The sequence below is a fragment of the Rattus norvegicus genome, chromosome 11, assembly GCF_021556685.1.
Source record: "Rattus norvegicus strain SHRSP/BbbUtx chromosome 11, alternate assembly SHRSP_T2T, whole genome shotgun sequence".
In the NCBI taxonomy this organism is placed as follows: Eukaryota; Metazoa; Chordata; class Mammalia; order Rodentia; family Muridae; genus Rattus; species Rattus norvegicus.
Genome location: NC_141544.1, coordinates 14,864,867 through 14,890,527, shown reverse-complemented (window position 1 = coordinate 14,890,527; position 25,661 = coordinate 14,864,867). Strand labels below are relative to the sequence as shown.

The following is a 25,661-nucleotide window of genomic DNA, read 5'->3' as shown; positions in this document are numbered from 1 at the left end:
CTGATTACAACAATGAACATAACTCTTTCCTATTTATCAGGGACTTACTTACATTTTGCTACTTTAATCCAAGATGTATTTATTCTGCATTTCTACACTAAATACCTCTATTCTTCAACCCCCAAACTGAATGCCAGAATCTCCATTTTTTAAGATAATTTTTCTGTGCTGAATATAACTGTGCCTTTTCATTCTCACTTCTACAACATTGCATAACCAGAATCTGTGTCTTTCATCTATGTGCCTGAATTTTAATTTATTTTATGATAAACTTTACATGCATTTAATCTAAACTACCATACTTTAAGTGCCTTTCACGATATAGGCATGACTCGGAGTATTTCTTTCATCGTGGCTAATTGGAATCTTATTTAATGTGGCAGCTTTATATATTTCTTCAATTGAAAGACCAATTAAAAGATTATGAGATAGATTTCTGTATTTGAGTTTGTTTTTTTTTACAGAATCTCTAATTTTATTTGCTTTAAAAACAAAAAGACAAAACATAAACAAAACCAGAAAACCTCCATAGATTGTTGGGAAGTAATATTTAACTGATACCTGTGTGTCACTTAGCAAAGCAAAATTGACATAAAAATATTCTGAGAGAAAACATTTTTTCTAGTGTTTTTAATTTTACACAGATGGTTCCTTGGTCATTTCTACACTGCTCTTAGCCAGGTACTGATGGTTTTGATATTGAGCTTATAAAGAGAATTGAAATCACAAAGAAAGTTGGTAAGTGTGGATAGCTTCAAAGTTTATTCAACAAATACGTTTTAAATCAAATGAATCATCTTTTGGCATGAGCTCCTCACTCTATCGTCATTTATTTCAAAGGCTTTGTCTCTGTCTCCCGAAGGCTGGGGCTAGCATTATTCTTGATGAATGACATAGTCTCTGCAAGTCATAAATAAAACAAATAGAAAAACTTAACATTTGACTCTCCAAAGAAGATGCGTTACCTCATGTCATGCAAGCAATATATTTGAAAGGAAAGTATTCAGAAAATAGTTTCAGACACAAAATTATCAGGCATGCATCTGCAAAGAGCTGCTGCAAACAAAGGGAATTTGATCAAGTGCATGATTCTTGATTAGGAATGTAGAGAAATGTGGTATTTCCCTATAATTTATCACCTTACTTAGTAGTTAATATTTCCCTTCAAAAAAGCCTATTCTTAGTTGTTTAACTTTCTACTTTAAAATTTCTGAAAGAGAATAAGCATCCTATGTGAAAAGTTCTATTCGTCTAGAGTGATATTTTTACTTTTAAACTCTTTGCATTCCTCTTTGAAGTAAATAAATGTACAGAGTTCAGGAAAGAAAAATAATGAATATGTGTGAGGGGAAGAGATAATGAGCTTTTTTTCTTAGTTTTACATGCAGCAAAATTATTTTTCATACAAATTGTACATATAAATGTGTGCAACATTTATATGTATAATACTATAAATTACATGTAATAACACCATACATAAATTCTACAGTTTCTAAGACAACAATTTTAATTGATTTTTTAACATAAGAGATAAATACATACAATTTTATATCCATGCCTACACATGGACTTAGATATTTAGTTATCTATGAAACATTAAACGAGTTATTTTCTGTTGCTTGGAATTTGGCAATAGATTCTCTATCTCACTTTCACATTGGGCTTTTGCTCATTGTCTTTAATCATATATATCTGGGAATGTAAGTCATTAAAATTATACTTACTTTTTAACAAATACTATTGCTCAGTTATAACTTTTGTCTGTTTATAAAACAGTGTCTTTAGTAAAGATGACTGCTTTATGAAGGCACAAAACATTATTCACCTCATTATTTCTTATCAAAAGTAAGCTTGCATAGGTCTCCACGCATTGCTCATGTTTTACCTAGTGAAACAAAACTTTGAAAGTAGTAATCATGAAATAGATCTGTTATTCCAAAGCAGTCAGTCTTACTACAATGAGGCCAGAAGAAGTTAGAAACAGACGATTGCAGCGCACCCAAATTACACAACTCATAAGTGGCAGGTGACTCCTTGGGTGAAAGGTGTTAAACAGGTGAATACCAGGATATCATCACCCTACCTGAGAATGAGTCTTTCCCAGGGACACCCGCTCCTCTGTCTTTTTATCTGATTCCTCCTAGACAGTAATTTTCACTCACTGTGTGAACTGACAGGAAAGATTTATTGTTAACCTCATACATAGTCAGTGCATGGTCAGGTCAACTTCTTCAGCGTATTACAATAGTCTCTAACTATCCTTTTCTCAAGGCTTTGAGAATTGCACAGTGGAGGATATGTCAACAAGTGACCTTAATCACGTTTATTGTTGAAACTTCATTCTAACTCAAACAGAATCTATTTCATCTAGTTATTATGATATGCTATACTTGTATGTAAAGTAATATGAAATTATATATTATGATACCATACATAACACATATTAGTAAGACAACAATTTTAAATACTTTTTAAAATAAAAGATAAATACATACAATTTTAATTTCATGCTTGGACATGAACTTAGATCCCTAGTCATCTATACAAAGTTAAGCTAGCTATTTTCTGTTGGGATTCTCCCTTTCCTCTTCCCCCTTCTACTCTCCATTCCTTCCTCCTTCCCTCTCTCCCTCCCTCCCTCCCTCCCTCCCTCCCTCCTTCTCTTTCTCTCTCTCTTATATAACACACACACACACACACACACACACACACACACACACACACACAGCAGTGTCCTAGATATGCCACCCACAAAAGAGAACTATAAAAAATTTTTGAGACAAACATTTGTTGAGAGTTTTTAATACCTGGTCCATGCAGTGTTGTAAAAATATAAAATTAAAAAAGTAAGCCTTTTACCCCGCTGGGTCCTGCTACTGCAGTGCCCCAAGATATCTGCTAGATATCTTGGCGGAAACACATCCCAGCCGCACACTTTCCTACACTCAAACCCTCACATAAAAGAACACACAACACATTTGACCCAATTGGTAAGATATAATTGCCCACATAAACATACAAAGCCTGATACCATCCATCCCTTAGGAACATTAATAACAACCTGTAATTACACAGCGCAGAATCTTAACATCACCTGCCATGGCTTCTCACCCTCTCCTTTCCCTGTCTCTCCTTTCTGTTCTATTCTCCTCCTCTTCCTTCAAACTTCTCTCCCGCCCATCTGTCCTTCCCTTCCAATGACAGGCCTCCTACTATCCTGTACCTGCCCCTCACCTGTACTTTACAAATTCAATGGGGTGGTGGTTTCTGGTGAAGTCACCTGATTCCTGAGTAGGCAGCAGTCCTTGGGGCAGTGGAATTAGCATCAAAATACAGATAACTTTAGGGCAAACCACAACAGTGCAGTGAGTGATCTACAGAGTCCTCTGAAACAGTGAACTCTCAGTGAGACAGCGGTGAACGAAGTTGCTGTAGTAATCACTAAGACAGTGGAACTCAAGTACATGGTATGATTGTCACATGAGTGAGTATAATTTTCCCCATGATGTATATGAAGCGTCAGTCATTGTATCAAACAGTTGATAAACTGTTTTATTAGTCCCACACATGGGAAATTTCTTTTTCATACTGATGTATGTTGAGCATCTTTAACAGAAAGTGACCAAACACTGTGAAAGACCCCAGCAATGTAGTCAAAGCTGAGTGAAGTGAAGTTTAAGAGCTTGGAGCAGCTCTGTTCTCTGTATTCCAAGATCTCAAATGGTTCCATCTGTCTGGTTTGCTAGCAGTGTCTGCTTCTTGTTTGAGAGCTAGGCCTGTTGTTCTGCTATGTCTTGCCTTTTTTGAGGAATCCCAAGAATGGTTGAGTTTTGAAGCAGCCTTATATCTTTCACCAAGCATGCTGCATTTTGAGCACAAAATAGGAGGGAAAAAATGAATAAATAGGTTAAGAAGTGTTATCTTAATTTAGACAAATAGAAAAACATAGACCGCAGTGATCAAAAATGCCACGATTAAATTTTATAAAAAGTTACAAGCTATGCTTCATTCTATAGGACTTCCACTAATCAAATAATTTTTAATTATATTTATATATATATATATATATATATATATTGACACTCAAGATTACCACTCTGGTATAAGGGTGAAGCATTTGTAATACCTTATCTGAGAACACCTTTTTCCTCTCATTAGAATACAAATATATATATATAAATAACAATAAAGAATAAAATATGACAAAGTAAAACAAACAAGCCAGAAAGTTGGAACACCAACCAACCAATATACACACACACAAATACATAGCAAAATAAAACTTTTGTAAACACACATTTTATGCACAGAAAACCTATAGAAACAAAATCAGAAACTAAATAAGCTTTTAAAAAAGTCCAAAATAATATGATGAAACAAATAAACAGGTTTTTCCTTTTATTGAGTTTCTTAATTTAAGTATCAATCATAAGCATATGATGTTCTTGTATAGATATTATGATACCTATGCTTTTTGTTTTACCTTTATAACAATATGTACCCACCTGATTGTTTTAACTATATATTGATATTTAAATGTGAGCAGAGTTACCACAATATTATATTTGATCTGAGTTTTGAAAGTCTCATAAAAACCATTGAACTGAGAACGGGGTCCCCAGTGGAGGGGACAGCTACTGATCAGATAATTTTTCGAGTAACAAAATTAGCTCCCTCTTCTGGGACTCTCATGATTAAAGAGAATGAGGCATGGTGACAGTGCAAAGCCAGTGAACTAGAGTCCAGTCACTCCTGCCAACCATAGACCCTCAACTTCCGGTGTTGTCCCTGCATCTAGAGCTGGGCCACAGAGGTTTATAGTCCCCAGGAGAGGATATTCCAGATCTAAGGCCGCACTGCTTTTGTCATACCCTCCTATGAATAGTTTTGGGAAATCAAGAAGTTTTCATCACATATTTTACTTGAAATTATGTCACTAGACAACTCATATTTTGAAGTCTTGAGATTATTTTTCTATTTTCTTATTAAATAATCTTTTTATAAACCAAAAAAAGAAAAAGAGTAAAGATTCAAATGCCAGGTTTTGCACTGATCTTGAACTAGACTACTTTCAATGTTGTTCATTTCTGTTAATGAAAAATGACTTTCAGCAATTTGTAGCAATCTGTATAAACCACTGAAAAATGTGTGTGTGTGTGTGTGTGTGTGTGTGTGTGTGTGTGTGTGTGTATTAGCTGCTTCCAGAACTAGAGTTACTGTAGTTTTTTAACAGCCTATTATGGACGCTGGAAACCTAAATTGGGGCCCCTGGATGAACAGTGACAGTCATATATTGTGGCATCTCTATACCCCATCTTTTTAAAATGTGCTCTTCAAAAAAATAACTTTGGTCTTCATGGAATTAAAAATGTATATATAATGTTAATGGAATATATTGCTTAGTTGGAGGTTTTCTTTCAATATCCATTTTGTTTCCAATAAAATTTGATTGATATTCCATGGACTATGTTGGAAGATTTTTCTCATAATTTTTATTTTGTGCCAGTAATTATTTTGTCACTTACTCTATTGTGAGCTGGCTAGTTATTTTATAATAAGGAGATGATCTTCATGGACTTGCTTCTGCTATCCATTTTTACTTGAACTTAGAGATGAATTATGTAAATCATTTCTCAGTCTGTCGTACATTTTATCTTAGAATGAAAAGATCAAAAGCATCATTATGTATGTGTGTAATTCTATGCAATTATAAAATAGTGAATGTTCTATATTCAAAAAATGTAGTTAAGTGTTATTGCCCTGTAACTATTTTAAAATTTTATACATTTATTCAGAATTTCATGTTTGGTCTTTTTGGTTTCCAATTTCAGAATCTTATTTCAGATATTAAGATAACATAGGACTCCAAATCAACCTGGCAGTCTGTTGTTTCTATTGTTTCCCCAGTGTAGGGGAATAGCAGGGTATTGAGGTGGGTAGGTGGGAGTGGGAGCATCTTCATAGGTGGGTATGGGAGAGAGGGGAAAGGGTATAACATTTGAAATGTAGATACATAAAATATCCAATAAAATAAAAATTAAAACAGTAAAAAACAACAAGGAATTGCAGTTCCTTCCTCTAACTCTGTAGGAGAGTAAGGCATGCATTCAGAAAGCATCTATGAATGCAACTGTGAGACCCGTGTCTATGGAATGGGAAGGTAACGTGGTGATGCGGTAGAGCTTGCTGCCAAGATTACCCATCTTTGTGTGCTTGCTTCTACTATCCTTGCCTGTCTGAATTTTACCCAGTTAGACACCGTTTGAAGGAAGTTTATCTTGGACAGCGTGTTTAATAAAGCTACACCACAGACAGTTCAATGCATATAATAATGACTCTTCTCTTTTTTAAGGGTTCTTTTTTAATGTATAAAATAATTTATTGTCAATAAATTTTTATTTAAGGGGTTTGATTCCTTTGCTTTCCATCCAGGTCATCTGAAAATAGTCCTTTCTCAAGGTCATCCAGTTGTGCTTTCAGTCATTTTTTTTAACTGTCCTTTGTTTAAAGACAATCATTGGCAACTTCTAAGTTCTTAGCCAGAAGATTTGAGGACTTCTTCAATTTACTTTAGGGACTCTTCTTCAATTAACTTTAAAAAACATTTTAAGGTAAGTTTCACTTGTACCACCCAACATCTCTGAAGAGTCTTTTCATATCCATATCCACATATGACTTTATTAAAAACTACAGCTAAAGTTTATTCCAACCTAATAGCTGCTTGTTTTTTTTTAATCCCATGAAAAATATGATAGATCAGTTCAACAAAGGTTCATAATAGCCAGATAAAGAAATCGTGCAGGTGCCATTCACTCTGCAATGACTGTGAAAACAGAATTATAATATAAAGCATGGTAGAAAACACCATAATTAAAAGCCATACGTATACTTACTTTATTTGCCTTCAACTCTGGCAAACTATACGGTGTTTTAGGGAACTTATTTAAAATAACTTTTTGGGGGTGTATGCACCTCTCATAAAATCCGTCCACTTCATGGGTATAAAATGCCATCAATTTCATAAATTGTATTAGAGTACATTCATCTCTACTGAGCAATGACAATGAGTCCATGACCAAACTTAGTTACATTCTTAATTACAATTTTCAATTAAAGTAGTGTGTGTATATATATATATATATATATATATATATATATATATATATGTCTGGAGTTTTTCCAAACATTAACTAAAATGGACTGTTTTCCTTGAAAATTTGAAGACTACACAGAATCATCTTAGAATAGTCTTTTGTATGTCAACTAGTGACAATTTTTGTGTTAATTATTGGGGTAAGAATCCCCAATATCTACACTGAAATAGAGCAATAGTGATAAAAACTGCATGGTATTGGTACAGAGACAGACAGATAGAACAATGGAACAGAATTGAAGACCCAGAAATGAACCCACACACCTATGGGCACTTGATTTTTGACAAAGGAGCCAAAACCATCCAATGGAAAAAAGATAGCATTTTCAGCAAATGGTGCTGGTTCAACTGGAGGTCAACATGTAGAAGAATGCAAATCGATCCATGCTTATCACCCTGTACAAAGCTTAAGTCCAAGTGGATCAAGGACCTCCACATCAAACCAGATACACTCAAACTAATAGAAGAAAAACTAGGGAAGCATCTCGAACACATTGGCACTGGAGAAAATTTCCTGAACAAAACACCAATGGCTTATGCTTTAAGATCAAGAATTGACAAATGGGATCTCATAAAACTGCAAAGCTTCTGTAAGGCAAAGGACACTGTGGTTAGGACAAAACGGCAACCAACAGATTGGGAAAAGATCTTTACCAATCCTACAACAGATAGAGGCCTTATATCCAAAATATACAAAGAACTCAAGAAGTTAGACCGCAGGGAGACAAATAACTTTATTAAAAAATGGGGTTCAGAACTAAACAAAGATTTCACAGCTGAGGAATGCCAAATGGCTGAGAAACACCTAAAGAAATGTTCAACATCTTTAGTCATAAGGGAAATGCAAATCAAAACAACCCTGAGATTTCACCTCACACTTGTCAGAATGGCTAAGATCAAAAACTCTGGCGACAGCAGTTGCTGGCGAGGATGCGGAGAAAGAGGAACACTCCTCCATTGTTGGTGGGATTGCAGACTGGTACAACCATTCTGGAAATCAGTCTGGAGGTTCCTCAGAAAATTGGACATTGAACTGCCTGAGGATCCAGCTATACCTCTCTTGGGCATATACCCAAAAGATGCCCCAACATATAACAAAGACACATGCTCCACTATGTTCATAGCAGCCTTATTTATAATAGCCAGAAGCTGGAAAGAACCCAGATGCCCTTCAACAGAGGAACGGATACAGAAAATGTGGTACATGTACACAAATGGAATATTACTCAGCTATCAAAAACAATGCCTTTATGAAATTCATAGACAGATGGTTGGAACTGGAAAATATCATCCTGAGTGAGGTAACCCAATCACAGAAAAACACACATGGTATGCACTCATTGATAAGTGTCTATTAGCCCAAATGCTTGAATTACCCTAGATGCATAGAACACATGAAACTTAAGACGGATGATCAAAATGTGAATGCTTCACTCCTTTAAAAGGGGAACAAGAATACCCTTGGCAGGGAGTAGGGAGGCAAAGATTAAAACAGAGGCAGAAGGAACACCCATTCAGAGCCTGTCCCACATGTGGCCCATACATATACAGCCACCCAATTTGACAAGATGGATGAAGCAAAGAAGTGCAGGCCGACAGGAGCCGGATGTAGATCTCTCCTGAGAGACACAGCCAGAATACAGCAAATACAGAGGCGAATGCCAGCAGCAAACCACTGAACCGAGAACAGGACCCCCGTTGAAGGAATCAGAGAAAGAACTGGAAGAGCTTGAGGGGCTCAAGACCCTTTATGAACAACAATGCCAAGCAACCAGAGCTTCCAGGGACTAAGTCACTACCTAAAAACTATACACGGACTGACCCTGGACTCTGACCTCATAGGAAGCAATGAATATCCTAGTAAGAGCACCAGTGGAAGGGGAAGCCCTTGGTCCTGCTAAGACTGAACCCCTAGTGAACGTGATTGTTGGGGGGAGGGCGGCAATGGGGGGAGGATGGGGAGGGGAACACCCATACAGAAGGGGAGGGGGATGTTTGCCAGGAAACCGGGAAAGGGAATAACACTCGAAATGTAAATAAGAAATACTCAAGTTAATTAAAAAAAAACTGAAAAAAAAAGCCAAAATTGAAAAGAAACAAACATAGCTATATTTGTATCCACATAATTTTCCTTTAGTTTTAATTTAGTCAATCCAAAAAGGGATCAACTTTCAGCCATGTTCTCTAATGTGCTAAAATTTTTATGGTGCATAGAAAAGTTAATCCGCTCCAGTTCTCACAATCCTTAGGTCAATTTGTGCAGTATTTATAATTGTAAAAATATGCACTAATGCATTTTGACTATTTGAATGGACTTGAGAACAAGAATTTTTCAGAATTCATGGCTGGCTGAAAGAAACTAGAAACAAATAAATGATTCTCTGCCTGGAACTAAAGAGGTCAAGTCACAGGTGTCATGGGCATTACCCGCAGGTAGTTTGGCTGTGCAGTCTCTGAAGTCTTCTTTTGTTCTTGGGTTCTTGTCTCTAAGTGAGGAATAGTGTTCTTCATTCCAACCAAACCTATGCATTCCTTAGTGAGCGACAGGGTCCGAGAAGGAAGAAATTTATTTGGGGCAAATTGAAGTTTGGAAAAAATATTACTTCATGCGGACACATAAAACAAGCTTAGTAAGCCAGAATTTGCAGGCACAATAGCTTTTGAAAACAGCAAGTCTCTGCTGGAGTTCTTCTCAGTTGTATACACTTGCAAACATGTCCAAATCAGTTCTGTTCTCACTTGCTCCATTCAGACAAATACACTAGAAAACTTAATAAACACAATCTCTTTTTAGCACTAATTTTTTTATTAGGATTGGAATTTGATAATAGGTTTGGAAAGAATACATGCAAATTATGTGGACGGGCTATATCAGGTTGCAGTTTTCAAACACATTTAACATTGTTCTCTTTTATTGAAAGTGTCAAGTCATCTATTATGAGTTAAATAAAAACCCAATTGTTTAAGGACATAACTATATTTTACATCAGCTTCTGGCACCACAGTGACATGGAATTAAGGTTTGTCAAGGAGACAATTTTACAATAATCAATATATTTAATATTCTCTATAGTTAGAAGCCTACTAATGTTTCTCACCTATCTGTTTAAGAGTAGCTTGTACTTCTGTATGTGAGCAACCTGGACCTATCTGAGCTAATTTCCAAAATCTGATTTCCAAATGTTCAGGCAGACTTCATAGAGTTCCTGTTATGGAAGGTTTGAGTTTTTACCTCCCTAAAGAAAGGATCAACTATGCCATTCTCAAGAGGCCTTTACTCTTTGCTGCAGTTAGAGTCTGATGTGCATGGAATCTGGCTGTTTGGCATACACACAAGCCATATGTGCCAGACATCCACAAGCCTTGTGCTAAAACTATCTCCAATTATTCTTAATTTGTGTCTTCTTCCACATAAATGGCAAATAATATTTAAATGAAATACATACTCTTATGGTTTCTACCATATTTAATGATGAAGAAAAGATAATGTAAAAAAAATTGATGATTCACAGAACAACGAAGTGTTAAACGACATCTCGCTCATGTATGCAAGGTCTATAAGGACCATTATCGGACCTTCAACACAGAACCTCTTTCTCACTTTCAAGATTATATTTAAGTGTGAATGAGGTTGTTGCAGGCTGAACTTATGAAAATGAACGTATGCATGTTTTTATATGTGTGTTCCAGACCATTACCTTTCAATTACAATGGACAGTTTGTTAGTTGTGTTAAAATGCTCCTGAGACAGGTTGTCTACAATACCGTGGACTCATTTTATCCTTTTAAACATGTTCTCACTTTGAACATGAAAAAAAAATATCAGCTAAGATTGGAAACAAAATTGCTGCTCTTGGGCCTCAAGTGTGCCAAAGGTAGCTGTGTTAGGTTGTGACTTAGTGCCCCTCTATCATCAGCAATATAATCCAACTATCATCCAGGAGCCTAACCATCAGAGACGCAGGAGCCTCAAAGGTAGTAAGCTTGTAAGTGTAGCCGTACCTATGCTTTAAATAGTGTGTGTGGTTGAAACCATATATTACTTAGCTTTTACAGGCTTTTTAAGAAGTTGGCTATAAATTAAACATCAAAGACATTGTACTACAAAGTCTCTTATGGTCTGATTGCTTGTAGTCCCTTAAATTCTTAGGTTGAAACCTAATCACCAATGTGATGGTGTTAGGAGTTGGGTCCTTGGAAGATGATTAGGCTCTGAGCATGGTGCTTACATAAATGTGATTCGAGCCTTGCAAGCACAGCTTACAAAGCTTTCCTGTCCTCATGCCGTGTAGAAGTCATCAAGGAACCAGAAAATGTGCTCTGGTCTAGAATTTAAATCAGTTTCTACCTTGATCTTAAACTCTCCAGTCTATGGAACTGTTAGAAGTAAATTTCTTTTAATTAAGTAAATTAAAAGTTGATGGACTAAAGCATTAGTTCAGGTAATATCAAACTCTCTAATCATGAAGAGAAAGGAAGAAATTGTAAAAAACAAAATGTCTATCAGATACTTTTTCAAATATCTTGTGAGTTCTCTCTAGCAGAGGTCTTCAGTTGTTTAGAAGCGTTGACCAGTTGATTCTAACCCATAGATAGGTGGAAGAAGTTCTGTTTGCTCTTGTACAGAAGGCTAGACTGATAATGTACAGTATATTCCAAAATGCTAGGGCTAAAGGCTTTGAATACTTTCACCTAAAGAAGTGATAAATATTTGAAGTTCTCACATGTGCAACATATTTCATTAGTACTGTGAGTCAGTTGATTGTACCAACAGACCACTCAGCCTATTTTTTCAGTATTATACAATGCTTTCACATAACACAATATCACATTATCCAATAAACAAATACAGTGTTGCTTGAATGTGTAAGAGAAAAATATGATTATATTTAAAAGTTTAAATGAAAAATCAGTTGTTATTCAAGTTTCTCAAAAGACGAGGCATGACTTGTGACACAGGTTCACAAAAATGCACCAAGGTTGATCAATAAATAATTGTGAGAGGAGCACGATGGGAGTTGTTGTGTAGTTTCCATCGTAAAGTTAAAGCAGAGTAGAGAGGTATTTGATTGGCTGGTTTAGTTTCTATGTACTTTGAGGGATTGGGATTGGCATTCTTTTATCTGACTCAGAGACTAAGATAGAAAGGGATTACTTGTTTGAGTACAAGAGTAGGTAAGAAGGGATTTCTCTCTCCTAGTTAGTCCTTTGCTTCCTGTAAATCACAAGTTCAAGAAAAAGTAGTGTTTTGTTGTTGCTTTTTCTCAATAGGGAAAGGTCAGGAAGACAAAGCATGAAGAATATATATATATATGCAGTAATATTTACAATTCAGAAAATGACATACAGAAATATGATTATATAGTCTATACATCCCTCTTATGTCTACATTGATGAGCTATTTGCACAGAAAAGACTTGACTAATCATGGAAAATTTCTATGACAAACATACACATCTTTAAATGTAGAGAGACAGATTACTTTTTTCATTATAGAAGGCTCCTTGGTTCTACTGTCTAATCTATTGTCACAGTTTTAACCAAAGTTTGATTTGCCTAAGACTATTCTATAATTTTCCTAGTTTCTAACCGTAACACAGACTAATACATGTAAATTGTATTCTTCTGCCCTGATGCTTGAGGCTAGGACCCAAACAACACAAGATAAATTGCCACTCCATAATGTTTTCTATCCATAATCTTTAAAGTGAAAATTATCCGAAAGTCTTTCTTCTACTAAAAGTTTGCTTTAATTACACCTCTCAATTCCTCAGCTAATTGAGACATCGGGTTCTTTTTTAGAAGCCTCATGCAGTGTCCCAGCTGCATCCAGAGTTGAACCATCTGTTCTATGCTAGAATGTGGTAACTCCACCCCAGCCATCGTGATTCAAACCAGAATAGTGATCTTTCCAGGGCCTTTAAAACAAAACAAGCAGAGAAGCAAACCTCAATGTGATTAGCCTGCTTCTAATCAGAACTGTGTTCTCAGCATATTTGAACTCAATGTCAATCGATCTTGTTCACTGAATCTCCCTTATTTCTCTGTGTTATTAGCATCTAACCACTCTCCTCCTCGGTCTCTGGGAACCCCAGTTTAAGAATAGACTTGTCTGCACCCAAAAGTTCTGTCAGATGTTTTCTAACTGTTCCTAAGATTTCATGTTTACCTCATTAATTTTTTAGTATTACTTCATACTTGTAGACACCAGTTAAACAAATTTCTTAATTACAATAAATAAGACGGAATAGTATAGAGCAGCCCAGTATTAGTTATGGGCTTGGAATCTTCCAGCTCCAACAAAGAAATGTTTCTGAATATTATCACTAGTAAATTATAATGAAACATGATACTGCCTATTTTAGAATTAAACATTTGGTTATGCTCAAAGCTAAGTAAAATGCTCTGGACATGCAAAGGTATTTAGAAACTTAGTCAAAGTTCAAACTATCTTTGACTTTATATGAGAAAAGATTCTATTTTCTGCATGTGGGTTACTTTTAGTTCCTGTGATATGCATTTTGCTAACTTTAGACTGAGACAAATACTTAGGACATAAAGCACATATTTTCATATATAAAATAGTAAATAATGCATTTCAATCTTGAACTCAGAGCTAATTAACTATTTAGGAATTTGAGCATGTTATATGTCGTGTGCATGTATTTTTTAAAATGAAAAAATATGGATGTCCTAAAAATTAATTTATTTGATGTTTAAAACAAAACATAGTCAAATATTCCCGCAACAGTGTGGCTCCAATATAAAGAGAAATCACAGGCTGAATACTCATCAGACACAGACCATAATCATTCCTACAGCCTTGAGTAACAAAACATGATTTCTCAGAGGAGGCTTGCTGGACCTGACATGGAAGTCACAGCAAGTTCTCATATCCCTAGAGTAGACCTAAAAAAAGAAGAAAAATACCACAAACACTTGTCCTAAACTATGCTAATATTATCTGCATGTATATGTATAAGACACTGGATCCAAAACTTTATAAGAGAGAATGGCTACTGTACCCAATTTTATCTATTCTGTTTTGCACCATATCTTACATTGACAATTTCTAATCTAGAGCACAATGAACTTCAAGCACTCCGTTTTTTTATTGGATATTTTTTATTTATATTCCAAAGGTTATTCCCTTTCTCAGTTTCCTAGCCATAAGCACCCTATCCCATTCTCTTCCCTTTCTATAAAGGTGTTCCTGTTCCCCAAACACCCCCCTTTCCACCTCCCTGCCCTGACATTCTCCTACCCTGGGGGATCCAGCTTTGGCAGGAACAAGGGCTTCTCCTCCCACTGGTGCCCAATAAGGCCATCCTCTGCTACATTTGCAGCTGAAGCCATGGGTCTGTCCATGTGTACTCTTTGGGTAGTGGTTTAGTCCCTGGGAGCTCTGGTTGATTGTTGTTTTTCTTATGTGATTGCAAGCCCCTTCAACTCCTTCAGTCCTTTCTCTAACTCTTCTAATGGGGACCCCATTCTCAGTTCAATGGTTGTTGCTAGCATTTTCTCTGTATTTCTCATGGTCTGGCTTAGCCTCTCTGGAGACAGTTATTTCAGGCTCCTGTCAGCATGCATTTCTTGGCTTCATCAATACTCTCTAGGTTTGGTGACTGTATATATACAGGCTAGATCACCAAGTGGGGCACGTTCTGACTGGCCATTCCTTCAGTCTCTGTTCCAAACTTTGTCTCCATATCTCCTCCTATGAATATTTTTACTCCCCCTTTTAAGAAGGACTGAAGCATCTGCACTTTGATCATCCTTCTTCTTGAGCTTCATGTGGTCTGTGGATTGTATCTTGGGTAATCTGAGCTTTTGGGCTAATATCCACTTATCAGTGAGTTCATACCATGTGTGTTTTTTTTTTATGATTGGATTACCTCACTCAGGATGATATTTTCTAGTTCTATCCATTTGCCTATGAATTTCATGAAGTCATTGTTTTTGATAGCTCCATTGTGTGTAAAATATAGCCTTTTACAAACACCAAACTTTCATATGAAGAGTTTTATTTAGAAACATTAACATTTATTCCCATAGTTTTCCCAAGCCCATGATTCATAGTAAAATGCTTATGATTCCATTCAGACATTATGAATTTGAACACTAGTTGAGAGAATGACAACATTTCAATCTTGGGAATTATGCAATGAGCATTTCTGAACCAGTGATTCTCAACCCTCCTATTCCAGCACTCCTTTAATAAGTTCTTGATATTTCAATGATCACCAACCATACAAGTATTTCATGAATACTTCATGATTATTATTATTATTATTATTATGCTACTATACTATTTTAAATCATTATGCAAATATCTGATGTGGAGGCTATCTGATATACAACCATCCCCAAATGAATTTTGACCCGAAGGTTAAAATCTACTGCCCAGCCCTCCTGTTTTGCTCTTTTCTCTTGCTCTATGCATACTTTAATATGTGATTATAAATTGTAGCTGTAGTTTCCAGACTTTATAACTGTTCTGAAATCTTTAAAATTCAATAGTTAGCACTTCTGAATAACAAGAAATTTAGGACACATGCATCCAACTTTTGATTCTACTCTGATGGGCACCATTTATGTTCAGTGCACTACATTTTAGAATGTTTTTTCTTTACTCTACTGATTCAGTTGAGAAAATGACTTTTTTTTACTGTAGACTTCAAATAACATATTTTTCCTCTTCTAAATATATTTTAATTATACATTTGGTTTGAGTTTTGTTATTTTTAACATATAGTGTTGAAGAAAACTTATCCTTGAAAAGCACTGCACATAAAATATGTTCTGTATCCTATCAAAAGGTAACTAAGCAGCATGACTAGGTTTGAGTGAGACTGTAATATGCCTGCCTCAAAGATGGAGTACTTAGACTCTAGTCAAAAGCCATAGTGCTAAGAAAAAGAAATGAGGGTTAGGTGCATCTTCTCTGAATCCAGACCTGGCAGTCCTCTGCTGTATATGTGATGGGGGCCTCATATCAGCTGATATATGCTGCCTGTAAAAATAAAGAAAGAAGATAAATAATAAAAATGAAAAAGAAATGATACATCAGTCAGAGGTATCAACACTTGGCTGCACTCAAGCTCTAGGAAGCTGGGAATGAAAATAGTGAGTTTGAGGACACCTGGGACAGATGCTGTAGATGCCTTTGCTCATGACTTCACTGCTCATGGTTTCAGTGCCTGACATTAACTGTGGTTTGAAATATTAATGGAAAGTTGCAGAAATAAACAATTTATAAGTGTTAAATCATTCATGTTGAGAGTATTGTGATGCAATGCCATGCTATTCCTCTCTGACCCACCTGGGACTTGAAGCATTTCTTTCTACATCATCTTCACACCCTACTTTGCCACCAGTTAGTCCATCATCAAGTGGATCGAGCATTCATATCTCATGTATTATTTTCCTTACTTTATAAATTAAATCTCTTCATATGCTTATATATAAATCAAAATGTATTGTGTGTAGTTTTGATGTCAACTTAGAAGATCAGTCAAGTCAGCAGGCTTGGCATAAATACTAACTGAAGAACACAGGTTTCTCATTAAAACTTTATGTTTGAATAAGGAGCAATGAGTAAGAGAGCGGTAGGTGTAATGTAGCCTTAAAGCAAGAGTTAAATTATAATGGAGTAAATTGTCTATCCCACTCTGGGCTACATTTATGAAATTGTTTTGAAAACTAGAATGTTCCAATGTCATCTATTTAAACGTATGGATTCCCTGGGAATTTATTCCCATAACAATGAGGAATTCCTTTACAGTTGAAATTCAGAGATTTTTTGAAGAATCAGCTAGTAGATATTCCACTTTGTTTGTAAACAGACAACTCCTTGGAAGTGGAATTTCTGGCAAACATTGAGTTGAATCCAATATGGGGACAGTGATAAGCTTTGACCTAAAGCTAGAATTGAATTAAAAGAAGATATGCCAGCCTTCAGAATATGGCAATCATGGCATGTCAGGAAAAGATAAAGTATAACCCTAACACTATAAATGGGATACACCAGAAAATAGAAACTTGTATGACCAAAAGGGAAAATTCCATAGAACAACAAGTTTTTGGGATGTCGAGGTGGGATAGGATGATGGAGATCATACAGCAATGAAATATTTTGTGTTTCTGGGTTTAGTAGAAATGCTCATATCTGAAAAGACAATGTTTTTAAGTGGGCACTGTAATTAATGGTAAAGAAATCTAAAGGGGTAAAGATTCGAAAATCATGTCTGGCTCATAAGAAAAATCTTTCAACCATTTGCTGTACAATATTTTCCCAACAGAGATAATTTTTTAAAGTCTTGGCTCACATGGACTAGGAATACTGAGCCCTTTTTGTTATTACTTTAACTTAACACAAACTTCTGACCACAGAGATACCTCAGAGGTTCATTAGAAATCCCCAATCCCAGAAAGAGGAAGGTCCCAATAAAAACAAACACACCAAACCAGATCCTTTTGGAGTATAATTTTGAAGTTTTGACTTCCTAATTCTAAGCAAGGGCCGTATTTTAGTTACAGAGTAATGGTACATGCAACTTGAAAACCGTCATGTGTCTGCAGACTTGGCATGCACCAGTGTTCACCTCAAGTCTCATATAAGTCACAAGCAAAGCATGCCTGATCTCTTGCACAATTATTTTAGAAAGATTTTTTCCCCAGGCAAACTCTTTGGAACCAAGTTCTAAGTCATTTTTCTGTTATTTCAGCCTAGGGAGCCAATGACATAGGTCACATTAACCATGAATCTGTTGTCTATCTCCTAAAAATGAAAGAAAGCATATTTTAGAAAGATTTTTTTCCACCTTTAGGCTAAGGTTCAATTATAAACTATTATGACTTTAATTCAACATTGCATATTGATGATACAATGTGCATTTTGCTTTGACTGAACCTGGAGGTTTTAGAAAGATTTCTTTTCCACCTTTAGGCTAAGGTTCAATTATAAACTATTATGACTTTAATTCAACATTGCATATTGCTGATACAATGTGCATTTTGCTTTGACTGAACCTGGAGGACAGCCATCCAGAGAATCAGTCAAACTCAAGTTTCCATAAACTTATGTCTCCTCAGAACACAGATTAAAAAAACACTTTGATACAAGACTTTATACAACACATACTATCAGAAACTTAAGGGCTACTATTTTTCTCTAGGTGCCTTTCATGACCACAACTATTATTTTCATGGCTAATGAACTAAGAGAACCACACAAATCCACTGTAGCACAGGTTAAGAATTTATTACTATACACTAACATATAAATCTAGGACTGCTTCATGGGAGACAGTTAGCGATGAATGGAACTGGCCTTCTGTACCAACCTTACTACACCATGCTTGCGTTTTTATTCTTAAAAAATAAAAGATTAATATAACCAATATCAATTAGTTAAGTTTATTATTGGTGTATGTAATGGCTTCCTACTCTTTTGTTTTATAAAGCATTCACATTCTAGTAGTAGTAAAATAATTAAATAAATTCCGGTGGCAGTTTGTTCTGTTCTACCCATTCAAAATTCTGTGTTCAGAATAAAAGACATACACACAGCCTTTATATTTTAATATGCCTGAATCAGCTCTATGGCTGAGCTGTTTCCTAACCTCCACCTCGCTAATCCACCTCCCTCTGAAAATCCGAAGTTATGACTTAATACATTCTCCATTCTACCTTGGCTGCCCAATTGGGCAGGTCCCTTGGACTGCAGTCTCCCCTGATCCTGCATGCGGTTCTGCCACCCTAAACTGCACCTTCTCAGTCATGTCATCTTTCCTCTCCTTCTCCCTGCCCCAGCATGGCATGGTGAATCTCTTTCTACTTCTCCTTTAGTCCCAAGCCCAGTAATCCTAAAAGTCCTGCCTTTGTCTGCCCGGCCAAGCCATTGGCTGCTGTCAAATTTATTTACCAATCAGAACGAACTGGGGTCAGGATTCCTCAGTGTCTTATACGCAGATGTGTAGACTCTCCTGTGCAATCAGTTTTGGGGACCCACATTAACAGAAGAACACGGCAGCATTAGGCCGAGACTATAGCTGTTGCCTATAATAGCAAAGCTAGAATGACATATTATCTTCTTTACAAATACCAGTGAAACAGCTTCATATATCAGGACATATTGTATAGAAAGGAAAACGCATTAGCTTTAATTTTTTTCAAAATTTTCTATACTTCTTGGTATTTATTTTCCTCAACACATTATTTACTAATGGCTGTCTCCATAAAAGCTTATTAAAGTTCTCAGCATCCAACCTATCCTTTTAATAAAAGATAATTTTAGTTATTTTTTAAGAATGTGTTAAAAACGCACTTCAAATCCAATGGAAAATTATGGACGCATTCCTTAGTAACTACCATTCTGCCTAGTGAACGTTTTTATAAGGAGAGAGCACATGCTGGAGACAGAATCTTGGGTTTTGTACCGGTGAAGCAAGGACTCTTCCACTGACTCTATCCTCAATTTCCAATATTTTGTCAGTTTTATTTTAGTTTTTTAAATATGAAATACAACATTACTTTCATTCTTTTAAATGACAATTTCAAAAGAGAGGAACCAGAAGAAAATCAGTCAAACTGATTCTGCGAAATAGATTATGTCACTATATTACACAGAAGAATGAATGAATGACTTTCAGAATTTGAAAATTAGTGATTAGAGTCACTCACCATTCTTACCTGAAAACTAGTGCAATATGATTTAAATCAATTTGTTATTGATATTAGCAATTGTTTTAGAGCACATGAAGTACGAATGAATTATAGTTTAATGTGCGAATTTAAAAGTGCTTTAAGAAAATTTAAAAAACATTCTCATAAAATATACTATCCATATAATTTCTCCTCCTGAATAATTTTATAATATCTAACTATTATTTACAAGGAGAGAAAGACAATTTATGTTAATTATTTATTAATAGTAAAATATTGATGAGCAATGCCTAAGAGTAATGGGCTTTCAGCTGGTGAACCAGGCAACGTAGGCTACAATGAAGCCAGCAGAAGGGGTTGAGTATTTAGAGAGCTGAAGAAATGACTTAACAGGGGTCTAAAAGCAGCAATCAGAAGAGGTTCATTTAACATAAAGATGGCACAAGCTTCAAGCAATTACTTCGACTTAAGTAAGTGTGGGATTACAAAAGGCTATTTATTACCGTCCAAAGAGGCCCGGCAGCTCGTTCAAAAACCTTTGAAGAAATCCAACAGTTACAAAGCCTTGCTCACTTCAGAAGCAGTAAAAATTGGACAGACCCCAAAACTGCCTACAAATGCTTTCATTACTAAGAGTTAATACAGTTCTCATCACAACTTTTCCTGGACCAGAATTATTTTCTCTCTCTATTTATAAGGAGCAATACTAAACCTGGTTATTTTCCAAAACTACCCTGACACGTATTTTAATCATTATGAAATATAATGTAGTTTCATGACCATATGGAATTAAATGTAAAGCTTCTTGTGCTTAAATGGGGAGGGTTTCAACATCAGCTTCTTTGAAATGCTCTGTAAACATGTATTAAAAATTGTGTTAAAAAAATCTACGTCAACAGAAAAACCAGAGAAATTCCTCTATTATTTGTATAAGAATTAACTGTGGTTCTAAGGACATTGCACGGAATATTTTTTTATTAGTGAATGGATTACAAATTCATTTTTTATGTAAGAGTAAGTAAAGAGAAAATTATTCTCAAATATTTGATATGACTGTTATTAATTGCTATCATAAATAATTGAATTTGTTTGTCAATAATAGTGAATATAACATGTTTTGCTTGAAATCAACTTCAGAGCAGCAAAAGTAGGAGAGGAGTCCAACTTGCCAACTAAAGCAGAATATGACGAGATGAACACTAGGCCTGAAAGATAAATGGCTTTAATTGACAGAAAAAGAAAAAGATAACTATTTCTTGCTGAGAAAAAATACAAATAAGATCAGTTGATGCTTTCATCTTGAAAATAAAACCTATATGTTTCTTAAGCATAATAATAGCAACAAAAGAACAATAATAATAATGATAATAATAATATCAAATAAAACTATATATTTCATTCCCAGGTCACTTGGGTTAACAATACTTTCATTAGAGCAGAAGTTAATAATGGGATTTATTATAGCCATAGTTAATATTGTGACTTTCACACACAAAAGAGAGAGAGGGTAGAAACAGATTCCAATGATGGCCAACTGAAGTGGGAAAATGATGACTACTGAAGGAAAGTTTTAATCTTAGGAAAGAAATAAACATGGGAGGCACTTATAGATAGGAAAAATATGAATGGGAAATTAGCTTTAGAATTGTCAGGCAGTGGCATGACAATGAGACATCTAACTAAGAAGCAATATGGAACCTAGTTATTTCACTTTTGTGGAAGGACAAAAGCATTCTCTTGTCAAATAGTTTTTGATTCTGTAAGACTTGCTGAGAATGCCTTACCTCTTCTTGTCACTTGTCAGTCTAATTGCAATGGTTCAAAACAATGATACAGCTAGACCAACCGGGTTACGATGACAGCAAAATCCTTACACTGCTCACTCTTGGATGATGTTAGAAAATATTAATTTGAGAGGTCAGAAGCAAATAAAATCAGTCCAGAATTGATTTAAGTTTGATTCACATGATAAACAGAGGTAATCAAAAAATGGGTGAGGCCAACTTTGGAGTTAAGTGAACTAATAAATAAGGAAGAAAAGAAAATAGTCGCATTTTTGTTGGCCTGGAAAAAGGACGATATCTTAAAAAGTTGGACATCGCTAAAAGAATTAAAAAATGCTTCATTCATAATTAGAAGCCTTTGGTGGCTAGTGTTTAAAACATCCCAAGCTTTCGTTCAGGGTTTATAATGCAGTGTTATACCGCAGTAGGGCAGATTGCCATTGCTCTCCCTTGTCTACTGAACTAGGACTTGAAATAAGTACCTGGATGGGTAGAATGTATTCTTCTTTTCAAGACAGGATTCTAAGTAGGAAATCACTTCAAATATATCCCATCTTATATTACAAATGAAGATATACATAGATGGGTTTCTATTTCCACTTCATGATTTGAATAACATATGTAGAATCACCATTAAATATTATATACCTTCTCCATGTGTAGCACATCACAATCTTTGTTTTCTATTATTAAATAATCCTTAAAAATAAAAATTTTAAAGTCAAAGGTTGTTTTCTGTATATGTTTTTTTTATTCATGGAATTTCTGTTCGTCAAGATCTACTGTAATATGTTATGTATCCTATTTGACATATACTACACTAAATATTACCATTACCTATGGATATCATGGGACTCCTTGCACATAATGAATTCCAGTCCACTTCCAGAGTTGCACATGAAAATGTTATCAATGAGCTGAAGAATCTGGCATTAATAAATTTGCAACATTATAACAAATAGGTAGTTCTGATGTTTAGTTCCATGTTTAAATACATCAAACATATTTCACTGCTTACATTATAGTAGTGGATTGAAAACATCTGCACACTTGCCACTAGTCCACCAGCAGCAGAAAATTTCAGCTCATTTTCCATAGGCTTTTGTTGCATCAGGGCTGCGATCCAGCTGCTGGAGCTGCACAAGAAGCCAGATTAATGTTCAAGAGCCTTGGAAGTGGGGGAAAACCTTCTTGCCAAAGATTAGAGCAAAGGTAGACACCATGAGCTTGTTGCCTTCGCTTTGTGTTCTTGCTTTCCACCCACTCGCTCTCTCCTCTCTTTCTCTATTTACAGCTCCATCACCAGTTATGACAATTAAGAAAGATCGGACTTCCAGAAACAGTATCTCTTTATCTTGGCAAGAACCAGAACATCCAAATGGAATTATACTTGACTACGAGGTCAAATACTATGAAAAGGTGGGGGAAAGATGTAATGGGGTTGGGCTGGGTAGGGGAAAACCCTATTATTTCATGAGCTATGCTCTTGCAAATAACTTGCTTGGTTATGAGTGGTAGAACTCTGTTTATAACCTGGTCATGTGACCTCTTTGGGTTCTCAGTAAAAGAAATTTAGCAATTGTCTTGTCAATTCCTCTCTATTCTACAGCAAATAGTAACCTCAAAGATGTCACTTCCAAATATGAGCCAGTTAGTTGTGACAATAAACACAGCATTTAAGTCTGTTCCCATCAAAACTCCTGCCACGTTAGCTTGCTCATGGTAGTTCCTCTTTCAGCTGTATATCAAATTTTAAAATATTGAATCATACAGGTAAAAATTCTTCACATTTAAAAATTGCGCAGACATAAGTTTAATATTCATATATATGTAGACACACATATGTACACATATAATGTGCTTATTTTAACATGCAGCTATGAACTTGAAATTATTTCCAAATAAATACCTTGAATGTTTTACTAAAACTTTTTTCAAAATATATATATATATATATATATATATATATATATATATATCTTCTTTTTATACTCATTTTGTTAAGGGGAATGAAGAAGACCTATTTCTGAGTATGAGAACAATGATTTTAATTCTTTAATGAGTAGATTAATGATACATTAATAAGTCCAACCCTGCTTATTAATGTAGTAGGTCAAATATAATGTAATCAGTGTCTCTAGTTAACAAGTGTTTGTAATTAGGGGCTAGGGAGATGGTTCATTTGGTAAACAGTTGGCTGTATGAGCAGAAGGACCATGGTTCAGATCCCTAATAAAACACAAACATCTGAGTATAGGAGTGTGCCAGTCATCCCTGCAGAACGGGGTAGATGGATACACCAGGATACATAAGCCTCATTGGTCATCGGGTCAATCAGCTAACTCAATGTTCAGTGAGAGATACTGTCTCAAAGGCAAGATGGCAAGGAACTGAGGAAGACAGTGTCAATCTTTGGCCTCTGCATGAACACTAGCATGTCAACACTCAAAGGAAAGGGAGGTAAAAGAAATATCTGTGTAATTACCACATGGACATAGTCTAGAAGGAGCACAAACTTCTGCATATATTCATTTTTAAAAACAATATTTAATGCAAGGAATTTTAATGTGCCATGTAAGCCTCTTAGAGAAGCTGTCTTTGGTAAATACTTCTAGACTTTGATGTGAATATATTCAAGATATTTGTGTATAATCAAATTAATGTGTGCATTAATTATAATTCAAAGTCAATGTACATTCAATGTAATGTAAATATTAGTATATTAAGATAAATAAGTTCAACTATTAAAATACATCACTATTAATATTTTTAATCTATTAAAATATTTCCTATTGAATATTCATGGAGTATTTCTCTTCACTTTAACTCAAAAGCAGTATTTTTTGGAAGTTTAATCTTGAAATTACACTGAAGTTTTTTTTTTCAGCATTAATTTTGAAGAGAAGGTATTTTCATAAGGATATTAGGTAATTTGAAAGAATGAAATATAATTTTTTCTACTTTCTGTACGGGAGGTAATTCATCCAATATGAATTAGACAGTTTGATAATTTGCACCCAAAGAATGAAATAGCTAATGAACTTCAGTGAGCATCTGATACTTTAAGACAAAATGTTAAAGAATTGACTATGATCGTATTACAAGGGTTTGATTTTAACATGATTTTTTTTCTTTACCTCAAAGCAGGAGCAAGAGACGAGTTATACCATTTTGAGGGCAAGAGGCACAAATGTTACTATCAGTAGCCTCAAGCCAGATACTACTTACGTATTCCAAATCCGAGCTCGAACAGCAGCAGGATACGGAACCAACAGCCGCAAATTTGAATTTGAAACTAGTCCAGACTGTAGGTATCACGTCATTTTATTATAAAATGTGGGGCAAAATTGCAAAAATTAAAAATGCCTGAATAGTTATTCTCAGCATTAACCAGAGGTCATGCACTGAAGGTGTGTTGAGAGGATGTTTAATAAATTGCACGTTCTTGTACATGTCATTTCCTATTGGTGTGGACATATATCTGTGGCCTTTTTAATCTTACAAATTAATTTTATTCCAGTTTATGAAATAATTCCTATTTCCTATTAGTCAGAAACTGTAAGTGAAGAACATTATTTAATATAATAGCATGCTGCTAACACCTGCCAGCCCAGATATTTTAAGTTCATTGCATGATTTAATAAACTTCATAAACGAAACTTATTGATCCATGAGGTTCTTAATTTTGTTCTCTTAATACATCCAGTACATTATTTTGTTTAATTAATAGCAAATAGCAATTTTAACATTAGTTTTGTTTTAATCCTTAATACATTCAATACATATAAACTAGAGAATAGCAGTTTAAAAATTTTAATATGACTATATATCTTCATTCATATTCATAAGTAATTTGAATAGTCTGTCCATCTCACTCAAAAGTAGATAAAATTTGTCTATAATTGGCAAATATTTTTCTCAATAACTCTACTTTTCTTGAAATGTATATGTTTCCTTTTTAAAAGTCCATTGCTAAAATAGAATTGTTCAAAGGGTAGTGATAATTACTATGGTGTTGACATAAAATAAGTATGTTGAATTCATTTAACAGAGTAACA

The 25,661-nt window shown here is 35.1% G+C and overlaps 1 protein-coding gene across 3 annotated transcripts in view; it reads left to right on the top strand.

The window, feature by feature from the left end:
* The window catches only part of Epha3 (Eph receptor A3), a 335,491-nt gene that overhangs the window by 247,441 nt on the left and 62,389 nt on the right, over nucleotides 1–25,661 (top strand). For 2 of the 3 annotated variants that reach the window (XM_087575968.1, NM_031564.2), the window contains exons 6-7: nucleotides 22,898–23,022; nucleotides 24,748–24,910. In XM_087575968.1, coding sequence (XP_087432094.1) covers nucleotides 22,898–23,022; nucleotides 24,748–24,910 — 288 coding nt within the window. The remainder of the gene's footprint in view (nucleotides 1–22,897; nucleotides 23,023–24,747; nucleotides 24,911–25,661) is intronic. The other variant, XM_087575967.1, reaches the window with a different exon arrangement.